Source organism: Limanda limanda, chromosome 3 (genome assembly GCF_963576545.1).
Source record: "Limanda limanda chromosome 3, fLimLim1.1, whole genome shotgun sequence".
Taxonomy (NCBI): Eukaryota; Metazoa; Chordata; class Actinopteri; order Pleuronectiformes; family Pleuronectidae; genus Limanda; species Limanda limanda.
Window position 1 is genome coordinate 14,797,660 of NC_083638.1, and position 18,422 is coordinate 14,816,081.

General features: G+C 39.6%; 2 protein-coding genes across 2 annotated transcripts in view; both read right to left on the bottom strand.

Annotated features, from left to right (window-relative positions):
• The window catches only part of nptnb (neuroplastin b), a 30,227-nt gene extending 22,414 nt beyond the window's left edge, over positions 1 to 7,813 (bottom strand). Inside the window, exon 1 of the mRNA XM_061068406.1 lies at positions 7,459 to 7,813. Within this exon, the coding sequence (XP_060924389.1) occupies positions 7,459 to 7,534 (76 nt within the window). The 5' untranslated portion in view covers positions 7,535 to 7,813. The remainder of the gene's footprint in view (positions 1 to 7,458) is intronic.
• An 8,615-nt stretch (positions 7,814 to 16,428) lies between these two features.
• LOC132999089 (UDP-glucuronosyltransferase 2B14-like) lies at positions 16,429 to 18,003 on the bottom strand. Its single transcript, XM_061068874.1, has one exon. It carries the CDS (start codon positions 18,001 to 18,003, stop codon positions 16,429 to 16,431), a length of 1,575 nt encoding a protein of 524 aa, XP_060924857.1.
• Positions 18,004 to 18,422: the final 419 nt, after the last annotated feature.

Sequence of the window (18,422 nt, forward strand, 5' to 3'; positions counted from 1 at the left end):
TTTCGTTTGAAATTTAATTGACAGGTCAATATAAATTTTGATGGTTTACATGGTTTCTTCAGTAATTGTCCTTAATGCTATAATCCACAATGTTTGCAATGCTTGACAACATTATTCTCTCTGCACTGCTCTCAAACCGGCTGTCAAAGTACAGCCAAAATATTTCACATACTTAACAATACATGGATTCCAAGCAGTGCCATGGTAACACGTCTGTTGCCCAACACCAGTTCGTGACTCACAGTCATATGAAAATAAATTAGACGATAGCAAGGAGAGATTATGACGAGAATTTCTACTGTTTGGAGATGTGTCGGCGGATATGGGGTTCTTACAACTTGTGTTTCCCTGTGCGATGCCTAGAGATATGCAGAGTAATTAGCATTTGTTTCTTTTCTCTTGAAACATCTGGGCCCATCAAGCTCACCACATAATCCCAGAGGGTGAATCTAAGCCTTTCCGCCCACACTTTTAAAGCAGTATTTTCAGTTTGACAATTTCATATGGGATTCTCTACTATTATTATGGGTATGACAGTAGGCTCAGCTCACAGCACAGATAAGCATTGTCTCCCATGCATTATAGAACTCTTAATTACAGTATCAGCTCAAAAAAGAAAGTGCTGAATGTCCTCCAAGGTGATGACAAATTTAATCAGGAAAAAGAAACAGATTACTTAATGCAAAATCAGCCCAAGGAGGCTCTGAGGAAAAATAAGCAGAGAACAAATTAAAGACAACACTCTGCAATGAACAGACCCAATCTCCGTGTCTTTTTAAACAAGGAGCCTACACTGGAAGTGAAAACAAAGCACTAAACAGCCAGCCGGTGCTCATTTATTTGAATGCTTGCCGGGAGATGAGAAGTGACAAAGAATGGGACTGCGGATGGTGGACAGATCTCAGCCTCTTGGTGAGAAAGTACAGTAGAATAAAGATGAGAAGACATCCTTGTGCGAATGAGCAGGGGGTTGACTAGTTCTAATCATTTTGTTCATGAAAATGCAACAAAAAAATGTTTCACTTTAGATTGGTGTATGTGTGTGTACATTAACATTGTTCTGATGTCCATATACAGCAAATAGACAGCAAAATCAAACAATACTGCAGTCTGATCAATTTACTGCTGTTATCACAACTTCATCTTGTATATTTTGTTTTTAAAAAGTCAAAAAGCTATTTTTACGTTACTATAACTCTGGTTTTAGCATTCCTCTACATGTTAACAGTATGAACATCAGTGGTTAGAAGTATGGCTTGAACTTGAATCAACAATCACATTAAAGCTGAGTTGAGCTTGCTGAAATGTAGATGTGGCTTCAGTCCTGTTTTTTCCCCTAAAATCTATTATTTAGGATCAAATACACCCTCCCATTGACTTTTAATGTGGATCTGGATCATGAGTTGCTATACAGCCAACGTGTATTGCAGCTGCTTAGCTGTATAGGTGGCTAATTGTTAATATTTGCAGAGCTAACATGGGAACGTTCTGTTTAAACTAACCCTTCCCAGTGGCCGCTGGGTGTGGGTGGATTGTTATGATCCAAGAATAATTTTTAAGACCAATGAAATGCTTGTAGCGACAAAAATGAACAGAAAGTAAAATATTACCTCAGCAGATATTTCTGTGCTGGGGTTTCTTGCTGAATATAGCCTTTCTTAAAATTATATTATATGATAGTTGGAACAAATAAGTGCTTTGACGCAATAAGGGGTATGGCTTTTCTCTCTTGGCGTTGCTCAAAACAAGGTTTTCAAATGTTTGTATAATTGGATGGTTTAAGAGAAATTATTCAACACAAAATTAATTAAGTCCTTCAGAGTGCTATGTCTGACTTGGCTCACTTGGCTCACTTTACTCATGTATGGTGTGCATAATAGTATTACAAAATGACCTGAAGTTTTCAGTGACAAGGCATACTGTCTCAGGCTGTATAGAAGTCACAGTCATTACAGCCTACATACTCCACTGATGTAGGAAGAGAAAAGAGATCCCCTGAGGACTGTCAGCTCGCCACACACACCACCACCACCATGCAGCCTGAGTGTGACTCAGTTTTTTGCCTACAACCTGGATTCCTGTCCACAGTCGCACAATACCAACAGAGAAAGCAGCAAGCAGGAAAAACCCTAGGGCCAATTGGTTATGTGCTGTTTGAGGTTGTGGGTGTCTTTGTTTCATCTGCATGGTACCATGATAGATATCTATGCCTTTGCAGGTCATTTGTATGAAGCACACATAACAGCGGCATCTATTATTTAGACTGCTCTTATCTTTCACTTATATAGCCTATAGGTTTCTATATTGCCTCTAGTATTGTATTGTACTTTGTAAATGTTTACTTCTGAGTAAAGCTTTGTTGATTTACTCAAAATGAATTCAAGCTACTACTAGGCTATGTAACTATGTGAATGATTTAGGGAAATTTTAAAACCCCATATTTCCACATAGGTGTTTTGAGTTGTTTTTGCTTATTCACTCTTCATTTTGTATTGAAGTTGGGCAAAACTGTACCGAGGGTGTGTCCATGTCACCAAATACCTAGTACGAGTAATAAGGCCCTAACTTGTCAGTCAGTAAGTTGTCAGTATATAAAATGTCATTGCCCACGTCTTAAGAAAACGCTACCCTAAGGAATAATTGGTAACACCAGTTAGTGTGTGCTATTCAGCCATAATATTTTTGGGAACTTTTCACCATGCATGTATATAGGATATGTTTTTGTTGTTTTTATTTTTCTACTTTTTAAATAACCATTGGGCAGATAACACTGGATAAATACTTTATATTAAACTAAATGTGATCATATTCAAGGTTTGCTTAAGTTTTCTGACATATTACTTATCTACCAAACATCCAGTGGTTTCTATTTACACTGTCAATGTGCTTCACAATGGATTTAACCGAAACTGTACTGGTTAATCGGTCCAGTTTACATTGTTTCTTGCTGATACAAAAGAGGTTGGCTGTTGAAAACATGGCGTTGTCAAGCTTGTAGGAATATCAAACCCAGAGGCTTCAGTGATACCAAATATAAAATGGTTTCTGTTTGGAAGCCAAAACATACTCTGCTCGCCACTGAATAACTAAAACAACTTCCACACAATTAAATTAAATAAATCAATTATATACAGAAAGGTCTCAATTTTACTATGTCAAGAGCCTTGCAATCATTTAGTTATTTCGATTTGGCCCTTTACAAATAAAATGTAATGAAATTAATTGATTGATAATTAAAAAATGTAAAACTTAAATTAGATTTATCAAGATGTTAACTATGGTTGATCAAATGCATCAACCAAGTGTCAAGTCTCTGTAAATCAAGATTGGTATATGCTTTGAATGCTTGGACAATAACTCTTAATAGTCATTAGTAGCATTAGGTCAATACACAAAAACCAGAAGGTCATTTTCTGCTCCTAGAAGCTAATGTAGTGATTTAAGAATGTGCACATTATAAAACTAGATAACTATGAAATACAATGGCTAAAACTCTTTTTTTCTAAGTTGATCTGCCCCGATGAAAACCGCAAAACAACAGAGAGATTTTTGTCAGAAAAAAAAGAAGTAATACTGATCAAATCAGAAATTTAACTACACTTAAAATATACCAAGGGTGTGATTTGCAGCTACATTTGTGTCAGAGAGGCTGACTCACTTCATCACACCACTAATGTACTAAATTTGATGTCACTGTGGTGGCACATTGTGACAAAATTTTGCAGTTATTTGCAAATCTCAATCTCCAGAAAAAAGGTGACATTAGGGCCAACCATTTTCTTTTTACTGGTCTGTCATTCCAATCATAGTGGAGAGGCAACAGTTTAGTGAGATTTAAATCCCAATAACCCCTGTGCTGGGTAGAAATGCTCTAATCCTATTCCCTAATCACAACCAGAGAACACTTCCTACTTCTCTTCAGAGGTCAAAACAGGGGAATTCAAATGATTTGATGTATAACCCGAGAAGCACGTAGATAAAACCACATGATAAAATCACAGCACACTGATATTCATCAATGAAATACTGTACCAAGATAATTCTAAAATTAGAAAAAACTACACCTCCAGGGTAATGACTTCCACCATTAATATGTTTGGTTTTTTTCATGGGTGACAAATGCTATTCCCCAATCTCCTACATACTTTCAAAAATTACCATTTGTCAGCTTAGATCCTGAACACCAGCTAGCATTAGTCTGTAGAGGAAAAAGCAACCTTGTGTCTGCTACATCCGTCGTTAAATTACCCAGACGAGGGGAACAAATATGACCAGGTTTAAATGAAAGAACCCTCTTTAACTATTCTTTCTCATAGCTGTTCTTGTGAAGAACACCTAACCTGAGTTTCTCAAACAAAGAGCCAGTACTAAACGGCTGTGGCTAGACTTCCAGCTATAAAGTGTTTAATTGCATGAATACAAGTGCTGTTGAAATTAAAAAGGTAATAATGAGCATGCATGTTCAGCCGCAACTATCACTTGACAAATGGCTCCCTTATAGCAGTGCATCGGTATGTACCTGCGGTGGGTTTTATGGCCTACTACAGTGATGCTAATCAGTGCAGTCCATATCAGTTTTCACAGTGGGCAAGCATGACTCAGGGTAAGAGCTGGCCTGAGTCCTCCAACATATTTTCCAGACTCACGAATGTAACTTTGTCCACAGCCTGGACAGTAACATGATAATGGACAAGCTGCTGCATCATGTGGGCCTATTGATCGAATGGTAAATAACTGCAGAAAGCTTATCTTAAAATGCAGCGTGGGCCTGCAGTACATATTGCAATACACGTGGGCATAGCTTTCTCCACATCATGAATCTAATCTTTGCTGTTTTATGTGCACAGTCCTGTAATTGCTAACTTGCACGCTGTAATCAGAAAACAAACACAAAGTACGTAATAATATAAGCTCTTGACTCGAGGTTATCTCGTCTTGATCTTTATGTCCTGACACAGGCTGCTACCTTCTCAGCATCCTGTATTTACTTTGCATAAAGATCACATCATCCCTCTGCGTAAAGAGTTCCCAGTCTTTAGAAGGCTGTGCAGCTGTGCACAAGGAGGCTGTCCATTAAGAGTTAATGGATTCACTTTCACAAAAGGACCTTAAAGCCACAGTTCTCTGTGCTGTGTCTCGGTGGTAAAAATAGAAACAGGGCAGAATGGATGGATGCTATTTACAGTCCTCGGAATATCTGTCACAGAGACCTATAGTTTATAAGCCTACATTTCTCTAAATGTGAGGAAAAATTGGCATGAATTTCCCTTTCTTCCCAGGTACGGTAATTACATCTCAAGCACTTATAATTATTATTTTCCTGCCATCATTCCCTGAACTCTGTATTATCCCAGGAAAATCTAGGGTAAGACGGCATGCACCGATTACCCTTAATCTGAACTGTGAGAGAGAGAAGCAAAATGGCTTTTGGGTCTACGGGATGTGAAACAGTAACAACAGCTTATTACAGCTGTGGTCAAATCTGTATTAAATGCCAGGTCTACTAGAAAATAAATGCATCTGTATGTATGCTATGGATTTAGAATCTCTACATAAACTCCTGTCAGATTTATTGACCAGTCTGTCGCCCACTGATTACTGGTGGTATATATGGGCCTGTGTTTGCTTGTGTGTTTCTGTGGTGTGATCTGGGCCTCAGTGAACAGGCACTAATGCTGAGCAGAGACCACAGGAAGTGCTTGGAATGCCTTTGCTTGGATGTAATCAAACAATAGAGGGCTTGTTGGATATTTGATTTTCCAGATAGCAAGATCAGAGAATGCCTGACAGTGCAAGCACACAGACTTCAAGCACCTCAGAGAAATTATTAAAGAAGACAGAGAGGAATTCAAGGAATGATACTTTGTTATATAACTGCTGTAGTATTTCAGATTGCGTAGACTCCTCACAAGCTGAAGTCGTAGGCTACTTCTGTGATTTCTTGTTACATGATGTGCATTCCTTTCTGCATATTCTGTGTACCGGTTGCCTATTACAAAAATGGTGTAGTTATTAATTACATTTAAATTGTTTAGACTCTAAGAATTCTTCATTTTGAGATACTTGCAAATGTTAAGTCCTAAGAGGGTTTGGCAGTGGTGGACATAGGTTTTTCACAAACGTGTCATCATGCCATCAAAATATGCATAGTGGGTGTCCAATTATCCCCTAGCAAAGAAGAGGTGGACATTAAGCATTAAAATTGTGAGCAAGGCAGGCTAATTCTCGGCTTTATTTTACTCTGAAGGGGGATTAGATCCTGTCAGTGGCATTGATATGTCAACATGAGGCCTTGATATGTGGGTGCAGCAGCTTCTTAAGGGAACAAAAACTGAAATATATTAATTAATTTACATACTTAACACATGGCTGCTTGAGGAACCCATTGATGTTGATCTTTCAGAATTTGGAAAATTATAAAAGAATAAAGATTGGAAATTATCTGCTTTCATGCCATGAATATCTGCTGATTCTTTGCACCTCTGGGTGAACATTATTCAACAGAATTGGAAAACAGCACATACTGTATCAGAGGACAGCCGGGCACACCCAACAGAATGTTGCCTATGTTTATATCAACCAAATTATATTTTGTTTTATTATCATTGATGACTTTAAAACAGCTTTTGAAATTGATGATAAATGTCAACAACAGAATAAACATCTGGTGCTCAAACACACTAAATGATGATTCCACTAAGAAAATGAGGATTAATTGTGTATGTAGGTTTGCTCTAACTGAACACTGAACCAGTTGGGCAAGAGAACAAGTCATTAGAGGAAATGTGGCTGTAGTAAATGTAGTAGCCAGATCCAACACTGGTGACACAATCAATTGGTAATAGCAGCATTTATATCCTGTGTGTGGTGTTCACTACACACTTGATCTGCATCCAGAGCAGGTTTGTCTTGCCTGGCACATTCTGCTACCCAACCCCCCCTCCACTAAACAAACTGCACACTGACAGCCTCAGGCGACCCGAAGGCTACTACTGTATATAGCTTACATATTCAGATCGAATCCCAGGAAGGTGCATACCTCAGACACAAAGCAACACCGCTAAGTGTCGACTTAAAACTAAACCTGACCACGTATCTGACTTGTCCCGAAAGTGACAGCTGGTCCTGGCACGGCTACTCGTAGGCTGGTGTGGCTACTCGTGTGCTCGCAATAGATCAAACACACGTCAGATTTCTCTCTCTGGAGTGTACAGATCCGTAAAGGGCTGCACCGGGTGGTCACCGATTGAATCTGACTCCGGGGCCTTGTTGTCGAGTTTGTGTGTGAAACTACAATATTCAGCAGAGGATTTTTATCGCAGTCCTTCTCACAAACCCTCTCCGGGAACATTTCGCTCAAGTCAAGTCACTTCATCCCCACCCACCCACACCCCCCCCCTCCCATCAACGCGCTGTTTACAATCATGTCGAGGGTCACATCTGCTGTCAGTCTCTTACCGTTTTGAGCCGAGGCGAAAGGCAGCGCCAAGTTCCCCAGGAGGACCATCGCCAGCATGGCTGCGTGAGGATGCATCGTCAAGGGCTCGATGAGAGGACCAGGGGTCTCGGGCGGACGGGAGGTGGGATGAGAGCTCGGGTGTATTGATCGGAAGATCTAGAGAGATGGGCCCAGCATATCAACGGGTTCTTCAAGGGTGATGATGTAGAAAAGAAAAAAGATACAAAATAACGCTGATCGTATAGAGACGTCTCCCTGATTCGAAGACCTTCAGATGACAGCTGCAGGGGGAACGGTCCGGGGACGAGGCCAGCGGCTCAGGGATGCCCACGACGAGCAGCCATAGGCGGCAGATGAAGCCCTCGTCGGATCGCGGAGGAGAGGTCTCTGGATGTCAGGGAGGTTGTCCACACTGTGGTGATGAAGATGCCAGAGATGCGCAGACCGATGCGCGCTTGCGCTGTCACGGTCACGGTTTGGTGATTAAAATGAAAGTGGCGCACAATATGATCCCGGACGGGGAGTGATGCAGCCGCAGCAGGAGTGTGTTATCAGCACCGGTCTATTTTTAATACCACAGGAAAAAAGAGGCTCGGATGCGGGTGGGACACTAGCGACAACCTGCGCGTACCCTATGCGCTCGTCCCCGTGGATACACACACGTTTACCACCTATATATGTGATTAATGTTGCGTGTGCGGTTGTGCTGTGGCTCTCCCAGCCTGTATTCCCCTGACATCAGATACGCTTCCATTTGTAATCTTGACGAGGACACAGGTGCATATCTTCTTCTGCCATTTGCAATAAGGTGTTCCCTCACACTGATAACGAATGGGATGCCCTTACTCTTGCAATATTGATGCAAAAAAAATGGTCAGCGGTTTCATGACCAGCGGTCAAGTCAAAGCATATAGAGTAACTGGTAAATATTTAAGGGGGCTGTAATTTTTTTTAAAAAACAACAACCAAACTTGCAAGTGGTTGTGTAGATGAAGTGAAATCACTGCAGCAGTTTCCACCACTCGCGTCCTGTACCTCCCCCCGCCCCCCTCCCCACCAAGCTTGTTGCACAGCCCCTAAATAATCGCTCTTGTCAGATTTGAATGTGAGGAGATTATGGTGATGCTCTTGAGCTCGCTGAGGTCATTTATAAATTATGTCATCACGTCAGTGGCCTGGGTGTGCTCAGGCTGTATGTACCACATCCCCTTGAAAGACCAACATGGCCTCCTGTAATCCGCTATGTGCTTAACCTGTGCTGCTGCACGGGCGACCTCATGTGGCCAGTGGAGGTAAACTGAAAAGAGTCGCCTTGCTTTCCACATTCTTAAACTGCAGATAAATGGAAAATCAGGGGGAGAACCTCCAGAGCTCAAAATATGTTCATGTTATAACCAGGCTTCTGGGAGTAAGTTTTAACTTCAGACCTTTCTATCATTTATTATCTTTTCATTTGTTGCAAATACCAAAGCTGTTTCGTTGTAGAGTTATTTCGTGACCATAATACTATTTAATACTGTGATGTGAAAGCTGCCCCTTTGTTACATGCCTACACCTACTTGCATGTGTTTTCTGCTAGACTGTTGCAGTCTGTGCTCAACTGCTGGACAAACTTCCCTCCACTTTACAGCCCTCCCTCCAGTTTGTCCATGGGAGAACACATTTCAAATGTAACCCCACCTGAAACCTTGTACAGACCAATCAGCTTGAGAAATGTCAGAGCAGACGGCACACCCTCCTTTGTTCCAAACCAATCAGAGTGGACGTGTGGCGTTTTGCCCGAGGGTAAAACTTACCCCTGGATGCATTAATTACGCATCACTTAGCTGTTGCCAATGTGTTCACAACGGTGGACCCTCTTTTGGGCTTTTTACAACGATTGCTTTCATTTTTCGGTCAATCTAGTATGGAAAGTAGACAACAATGGCTTACCAGGCTGAAAAATGAACTTAGCAACAGTCCTCTGGTATCAAATGTGGCGTTTGGCTTCATCCTCATGGGACTAGAGAAACTGGTGGAGCTGGAGTTTGAGTGTCCTTGCAATCCTACATGGAACGGAGTGTTTTCATCAGCATTCTTCATCATTCCTGCCGTCATGGCATTCACGTTGATGCTGATCATTCAAGGAGGCAGATGTGAAACGCGGTGCTGTAAAACTTTTCCCTTCTCCAGTTTTGTTCCTGCTATCGTGTGGCTGATTCTGTTGTTCCTCGATGGACAATACTTTGCTTGTGCTATGACAAACTGGGAGGGTAGATTTGTACTAGTTGACAAGGCAGCTCCGCAGAAGTGGTGTGAGCCAACAAGTGAGGGAGATGTCACCCTACAAGAACTAATGCTCCGCTCGCAGCAGCTGTTTGTTTTTTCTCAGGTGAGTGGAATGTTTTATAATTTAAAGAAGATTATGTAGAATAAGTGGAGTAAAAACATACTCCTCTCTCAGAGTAGGAACTTTAGAAAATATTTGCATAATATCAAGCTATAACCTTTGTTAAAATATTTATTCAATTCATTGTGTTAGCAAGAATTACACCTTATCTCATGATAACTACTAAACAAAGTGTTGCTTCACTCTTTTATACCCCAGGTTATAGGCATAATCCTCCTCATTTTCATCTGTGTGGGTCTCATAGTGTATGTAATCAGAGAAAGCTGCCAACAAGAGGTGGAAATGCAGGATTCAGATGTAGCTGAGCTCACTGTGCTCAGGATGAGCACTCTACGGACCAGGACATCATGAGAGGACTTAACCCGCCCACCTCACCTGCCCGGCTGGCATGGACACTTTGTAAATACCCTTAACAGACTTTACAATGACTTCTCATAATTATTGTTCATACGTGCAGTATTTTTCCATTATCATACTTTCACTGATGATCAATGACGCTGCTGTATGAGGCCATACGATTATGGATATATTTTTTTTGTATTATCAGCTGATATGTACCCTAGAGCTGTGCTTGTGGTCATCTAATGAGTCACAAGGTATTGGTTTTACCTGTCTGTACTGTAGTTTTGGCACCTTTCTTTGCTGAGAATTAGATCATAAGATTAATTCCACTTTCATGTCCCAGTCTAAGAAAGCTACAAACCAACTATTTGTAAGGTTAGCTTAGCTTAGCATAAAGACTGGACATGTAAGGAAGGCTTTGATTCATGTTTACAAAACCAGAGTGTAAATGTGATAAGTTTTGTCAGTGGTCAAGGATAGGAAACCCACTGCAAACCAGAGAGTCGGAAACGCTCTACAAAGGTGTGGCCATTAAAGACTGTGAAGGGCAAAGGATGCAACCTCTGAATTGGAACATCTGTTGTCCAGCATGTAACCACCTACAGACAGCTCTTTACACACTGTTATGTGTAACTTAACAAATGGCTGGCGATTCCAGCTTCATTTATTTAATTCATGACAAGAAAGAGAATAAGCACATGACCTGAAATATGTACCTTTTCCTTTAATGTGATATTTCACTTTGTTAAATTGTCAGTACTGCTGTCTTACTTTCAAGTTTTCAACCTTGACAAATTTTTTTCACTTTCTGAGCCTGGAAGTTTTTCGTGCCTTTTGTATTAGCTATATTGAGTCAAGTGGAATCCAACAGCTTATATCTATCCAACTACTGTTAGTTGATTCTTGTGAAAATGAAAATGTTCCAACAAAGTGAAATCTCCCTTAAAATATTTCAGTTTATACTTGTGGATTTCTCCAGACCGTAGGGTCAGACCTTCATCATGTCTAATCCAACAACACTTATGATTCAATCTGATATTACTTATGATTAACCTGTATGATAGCAGGGATGTAAAATCATGTGTATGATGTTTTATATCATGGCTGCAGCCAAAAGTAGGAAGTAGACACAAAATCTAAAACAATGTGTTTTTATTGTTTTGTAATAAAATTATTTATTTATTTAAGTAAAACCCTCAGGGATTTTGTACAGTCATGTCAAGATAGTATAATCTTAATAAACCTGCAATGTGGGTATTTGAGTGAGTTGAGTATTAAAGTGAGATGAACTCTGTTTACTGTAACATCTCTCTACAAATACCTTTAACATTAGACAGAACATAAATATTTGAATTTTTCTGTTTTGACATTCACAGAAAACCTTTAATGGGTATATAGTAAATGCTACAAATTCAATACCTTAATGCAGCTAAAAAAAAAAGTGCCCTTTGTTAAAAAAGACTGTAGATTTGCAGGTAAATAAGCCCTTTGTTTCTGAGGACTTCCTCAGTCCACAAGGATTTTTGCCTGATTCTCTACAGCTCTATCACAATCTCCACTTGCAGCAGTAGTTTATTTCTTTATTTCTTAGTATTTACAACATTGCCAAAGCCTCAGTTAAATCCATTAAGTTAAAAAATTGGGGCAGAACCTGTAGGTTCATCCTGTGGCAGGGCGTATTCAAAACTTATTGTATGGCCCTCAGGAAGTTGTTGTCTTTATCCTCTTTGCTCCCCACACTTTGAGAATAGGGCATCATATCCATATGCAAACAAGTGTGCACACACAACTGGAACTCATCCAACCCTTAGACAACATTAATTCCTTTCATGAGAAATTAACTTTTCTATATCCTCGACAGTGTTCTTGGCCAGAGTTCATCACTCTCATGATTTGGTGAGGTAATTTAACTAATACATCCGATACATTTTCGAATGCAAAAGGTCTCCAGAGACATATCCACATCTAAGTATTATGGACAGCTTTAGGGGACGTGTCACAAAGCACACTGGCAGCTCACTAAAGACAAAGATACTGTTCCAGGCTTCATATCCAAAATGACACAAGTGACATAGAACTGACCCTAAGTTTTCAACTCTAGTACAAAGTTTATTGTGACATTCTTAATTGTTCCTTAATTATGCAAAGGTGGACATTTCGGCATTTTTTAAACCTATATGAAATTGATATACCCACAACCTTGTTTTAATCACTTCCCTTTGTGTGTTTTTAGACTTGAAAATCAAGATCATTCTTGTAGTAATGGCAATCTTAGTGCACAGACTGAGAATCAGGAGAAATAAGTAAACGAGTATAGTTATTATTTGTTTTAAATGGTGCACAAGCCATTCCAAATCAAAGATACAGTAAGTTAAAATAAATAGAATAATTAGCATTCATTGCCTGAAGCGATATTATTATTAATGATAATAATAATCATGATAATGAAATCTCCAACTTCTCCACATCAAAATAAATGTAATTTTATGTGTTGTATTATGAAAACATTTGGCTATCAAAATACAGTTCATAATAAAAAATCCTACAGAGACACATATTGAGGCCTATATTACACACAGTGTTATGCTTATATAAGGGCCCATTATAACCCTGGCATGTCACTTTCATATTTAGGGCCCGAGCACTGATCAAAGGTCAGGGAGGTCCCTATTGTTATTGTAAGGATTATTATTCTTATTATTATTATTATTCAGGCAAATGAGGGCTTTAACATGCTCAACTTCTTACCAAAATTTGCAGAAAGTTAGAAAGTGGTGAAAATTTACGTATTCTGAAGGAATTTTCAATGGGCGTCGCAAAAAGGCTCTACGGTGCCCCCGAGACCCCTGGAACGTGTTCACATTGACCGGTCTTCACAAAAATCGATATACAGGTGTATCATGACCAGACAAACAAAAAAGTCTTTAGGTGCAATTTGAAAAACACAACAGGAAGCCTGCTATCTTGCATTTAGTGGCCATTTTGGCCATATTCCACATTTTTACTTTGATGTACTTGTACCAGGGTTTTCATCGGATCAACGTCAAATTGAGATGAGTGTCATCACAACAAGATGGAGATAAAAGCTGACTGACACATTTTTTTTTAATCACACGGTGTGACCGTGGCATGGCGTCAAAGTTTGATTGCACGCCATGAAATCACGATGTTCTGGCTATTAAAACACGATGTCCTGTAAATACATCGACCATGAATCCTTTGATGCTGAGCCGGTCAAATATCAAAGGAATCTTTGTTTTTATTATTATTTTCAGGCAAAACGCATAAAACGCTTCAAAATGCATGTGCTCGGGCCCGCCCAGTGCTGTTTTGCAGCCCTAGAAATTTTATTTGATTTTGATACTGTATTTTTCTTATTATTATTTATTATTATTATTCAGGCAAATTAATTGGCTTTTTGAGGGCTTTACCATGCTCAAATTCTTACCAAAATTTGCAGAAAGTTAGAAAGTGCTGAAAATTTACTTTTTATTATTATTGTTGTCATGTTTTTTTGGGTCTGAATCGTGTATCTTTATTTCATTATTATTAATATTATTATTATTCAGGCAAATGAATTGGCTTTTTGAGGGCTTTAACATGCTCAACTTCTTACCAAAATTTGCAGAAAGTTGGAAAGTGGTGAAAATTTACGTATTCTGAAGGAATTTTCAATGGGCTTCGCAAAATGGGTCAACGGTGCCCCCCGAGACCACCCGAGACCCCCGGAAGGTGTTCCCATTGACCGATCTTCACAAAAATCGATACACAGGTGTATTTGTTTTTGCATTTTGAAACTCTACTTAAAACCTTCCTAAGATTCAACAGTGCAAAATGCAAATTCATGCAATTTTTTAACTGGTCTTAACATTTTGATCAGGAGTGTACTTGTCTTTTTGCTGAGTTGTGCACACACACCCCCCTCCCCACCCACTTCTCCTTCTTCTCTGGTTAGAGCCTGTTGTGCTGTTCTCTGAAGGGAAGGGAGTAGTTCACACCGTTGTAGGACATTTTCAGTTTCCTCTCAATTTCTCGCATGAAATAGCCATCATTTCTAAGAACAAGAATAGACTTGCGAGTTTCACATGAAAGTTCTCTTTTTCTGGACATTTTGAGAGTATAATCAAACCCACAAATGTGATGCTCCAGATACTCAACTAGCTCAAAGGAAGTTCCGTTTTATAGCTTCTCTCCCACTTTACCAGCACCAAAGCAGCCCCAGAGCATCACATGACCTCCACCATGCTTGACAGATGGCGTCAGGCCTCTTCCAGCATCTTTCTCAAAGATGCTGCCAGTTGAGGACCTGTGAGGCGTGTATTGCTCAAACTAGAGACTCTAATATACTTGTCTTTTTGCTGAGTTGTGCACCCCCCCCCCCCCACTTCTCCTTCTACTCTGGTTAGAGCCTGTTGTGCTGTTCTCTGAAGGGAAGGGAGTAGTTCACACCGTTGTAGGACATTTTCAGTTTCTTCGCAATTTCTCGCATGAAATAGCCATCATTTCTAAGAAGAAGAATAGACTGGCGAGTTTCACATGAAAGTTCTCTTTTTCTGGACATTTTGAGAGTATAATCAAACCCACAAATGTGCTGCTCCAGATACTCAACTAGCTCAAAGGAAGTTCAGTTTTATTTATATTTAGGGCCCGAGCACTGATCAAAGGTCAGGGAGGACCCTATTGTTATTGTAAGGATTATTAGGGCCCGAGCACTGATCAAAGGTCAGGGAGGTCCCTATTGTTATTGTAAGGATTATTTTTTTTATTTTTATTTTTCAGGCAAATTAATTGGCTTTTTGAGGGCTTTACCATGCTCAACTTCTTTCCAAAATTTGCAGAAAGTTAGAAAGTGGTGAAAATTTACGTATTCTGAAGGAATTTTCAATTTTATATGAAGTTGGATGTTTAAATCAATTCAAGCCTATGGCTTAGATAATGTAAGAACTTTAGTCCTCAATATGTTGCAACACCGGGGAAAGAATTTATCCATTGTGGTGGAGTTGGTCAATAAACGCGGTTCTAAGACAAGCTGTCTTTGAAAGTGTAATTGCAAAGCTTTCTTCAGAAAGGATCACACAGGCAGGGTGGATCCTGAATGAGATGCAAAAGTGAAGTCTCTGTGCGTATTTAGCGAACCTGACCACAAACAAGAGGTGGGTGAATCTTTTGTTCTGTGTCTGGAACTTATGTTCTGTATTGGTATGATATATAGGCTGCAACCATTCTGTGTCCCAGAGGAAAATGTGTGATGTCTGATAAGGCCGCCTTAGTCAGCTGGGTTCCTAGAACAGGGGGGTCCAAGGCAGTTTAACCACAAGATCAATTTCTGCCAAATATGTACAAACCATGGTGGCAGATGCTAGATGCATAAAGTTCATGTCGGGCTGTACCTTAGATGTAAGTGTCTGCTGTAAGCACAAACTGAGTTGTTATTGAGTAAATTTTCATTAGACCTTTTAAAAATGTAGAAATGTACAGTATGTTCCTCCCTCTACCAAATGTTAAAGTTCTCTTTGTGTGGAGCTGAAGTTACAGAAATCAGCTTTCATATTCAAATTAAATCAGCATGTCAAACCATGAATAATTTTTTTTTAAATAATGCACTAGCTAGTCTTTAAAAGAACACACACATCAAGCGTATAACATGCTTGTATACACAGAGTACTAAGTACGTGAAATAACGATATTGTAAGAATATAGTGAGATGACTTTATTCATCATTCAACATACAGGATGTGTTTCCTCTTGTGAATATAATAATTATCAAGCACTGAATTATTTAGATTTGTTGTTCAACTAGAATCAAACCAACCCAATGATTTTTTCAAATTGCCTTTACCTTCTGTTCTCAGACAACATTTAAAGCTTGAACACCTCATTAAGGCCACAAAAGTGCATCATCAGCACAAGTTCAATTCACAGTAGCATCACATCTACAGTGTGGTAGGAAAACCACTGCAGTCTGAATATCTGCAGAAATAAACTATTGATTGGGAATGTGCCCTTTTGTTTACAGGCAAAAATAAATGTTGACGCTATAACACAACATTTTAATCAAACAGACTTCACTTAACAAGTTGAGAGTCAAAACTCATTTTATTTTATTTTGTCCATAGACAATGATTAATGTGATGAAATGTACAGTTAACCCAAAGGACAGTCCAACACGAAACACCTGCTCTTTCAGTGTTCAACTGATCATTCAGACTAACTGTAACATCTGATAAATCCTTCCTTGTCAGTCAGATTTTAGTTTTCTTTTGATACACAATCTGAAGCATGACCATACGATTCCAGCAAATAATAACAAAATAACTAGTGCAACTGTTATCAAGAACAATATGACATCTACAGAGTGGTAGGAGTACCAGGGCAGTCTGTAGGACTCTGTTCTCAGGTGAGCTGCACCTTTGTGTCTCATGACAAACTCTATCCAGAAGAGGGCAGTGTCCAGTGGTTTCATTGGCTGATCTCTGTGCAGCCTGGACAGTCTCTGCATGTTCAGCCCATAGGAGGACTCAGTCAAGACTTCCTGAATTCCCTGAAAGAAGATGTCTTCATTCATAGTAAAAAAATCAATTATCTTTCCTGCTCCTTTGACTTTAATTCTGAATAGATTATCATGTTGGTCAAAAATCAGTGGAAGTCCTAGTATAGGAACTCCGTGATAAATAGCCTCTTGAACTCCGTTTGTTCCCCCATGAGCCACAAATAGTTTAATCTTTGGATGTCCCAGGAGGTCATTCTGTGGCATCCAGTCGACGAGTAAAGTGTTGTTGCCCAGAGTGGCCGGTCTGTCCCCTTTGTACCTCCAGATGACTTTCTGAGGTAATTTAGCAAAAGCTGTAGCGATCTCATCAGCTAAGTCCTGCGGAAGTGTGCCAATAAAAGTCCCCAGAGACATGATGATGACTCCATGTTCTCCAGAGCTCTGGACAAAATCCTCCAGGTGTTGAGGCAAAGGTTTTGCAGGTTTACACTGGAACCCTCCCATGTAGATAACATTAGGCATGGTGGGTCGAGGGAACTCAAACACAAAGTCCACTCTCATCAGCCACAGGTCGGCTGCTTGAAACAGTGAAAGATAATCTGCATCCAGACTTAAATATTTTTTAATAAAGGGATCATAAATTTGTGACACATAATGTGCTATTTGGAATTCTGTGAAGCCAAAAATCATGACGTTAAGAACTCTCTCAGGAAAGCTCATTTTATCTGATAGCTCAGACCCTGGCATTGGAATATAAGACAGAGGAGAAGGTGCAATTGAAAAATGGCCTTCACCTTGACCGGTCCATCTGACATTAAAAACAATTGGCAACCTGAGGTAGTGAGCAAGTATAACACCCAATGGGCTAAAAGGGTCTGTGAGGACAAGGTCATATTTGGCATCCTGCAGTGACTGTATTAGATCTTTGTTTTCAAAAAGCACCTCAAGCATTTTGCAAATTTTTTGATTCATCTCAGAACCCTTTTGCATTAGTTCCATTTCCAATTTAAAACTAGTCCAGACAGACTTTCCTTCCCTCTGGATATTCAGGAGTTGGGCCACAAACTTTGTTATAAAATCTTCATCAAATCCGGACTCAGCATCAAGTGTGAGTGAAGTATAGAATTGGGATGTTTCCTTGATATACCAGCTGTCGAATGATCGCAGAACAGAAACCTGGTGCCCCCTTGAGTATAGTTCCTCTACAATGACATTCATGTTCACCCAGGGGCTCCCGTCCACTGGAACAACAAGCACTTTGCCACCATAAACCAAAGGTGCATAGATCAACCAGAGAGATGTCACAATCCAGGGACAACCCATCTTTATTCTGAATCGGGGGGGAAAAGCAAACGATGACTTAGATTATATCTTTTCAAACACATACTTTTCAATACAAGTAATGTTGTCATCAAAGGGAAAGTTGGTATCACTAATTCTTCAATAGAAACTGCATTTTACCCAAATTAAGTCCATTTAGTACTTTTGTTTTTAATCATTTTCAATACTCAATGCAGCATGGTATATATTATAACTTAATTTTTCCGTATTCAAGCAATTGCAACTGTACCAGAGAGAATAAAAACCATTTGTTCTTGCTGACAATATATAATGGCAGTTAAAAATGTACTTCTGTGAATACACACTTTTTGATTGCAAAACAGCTACAACGTCAGCTATTTCTGTTAGCTAAAGTTTTAAACATGTTGATTCTACCTTTATTAGCAGCCGGTGTGAAGATG

Coding starts and splice junctions, on each gene's coding strand:
- LOC132999089 (XM_061068874.1), bottom strand. CDS start 18,003: ATGGGTTGTCCCTGGATTGTGACATCTCTCTGGTTGATCTATGCACCT.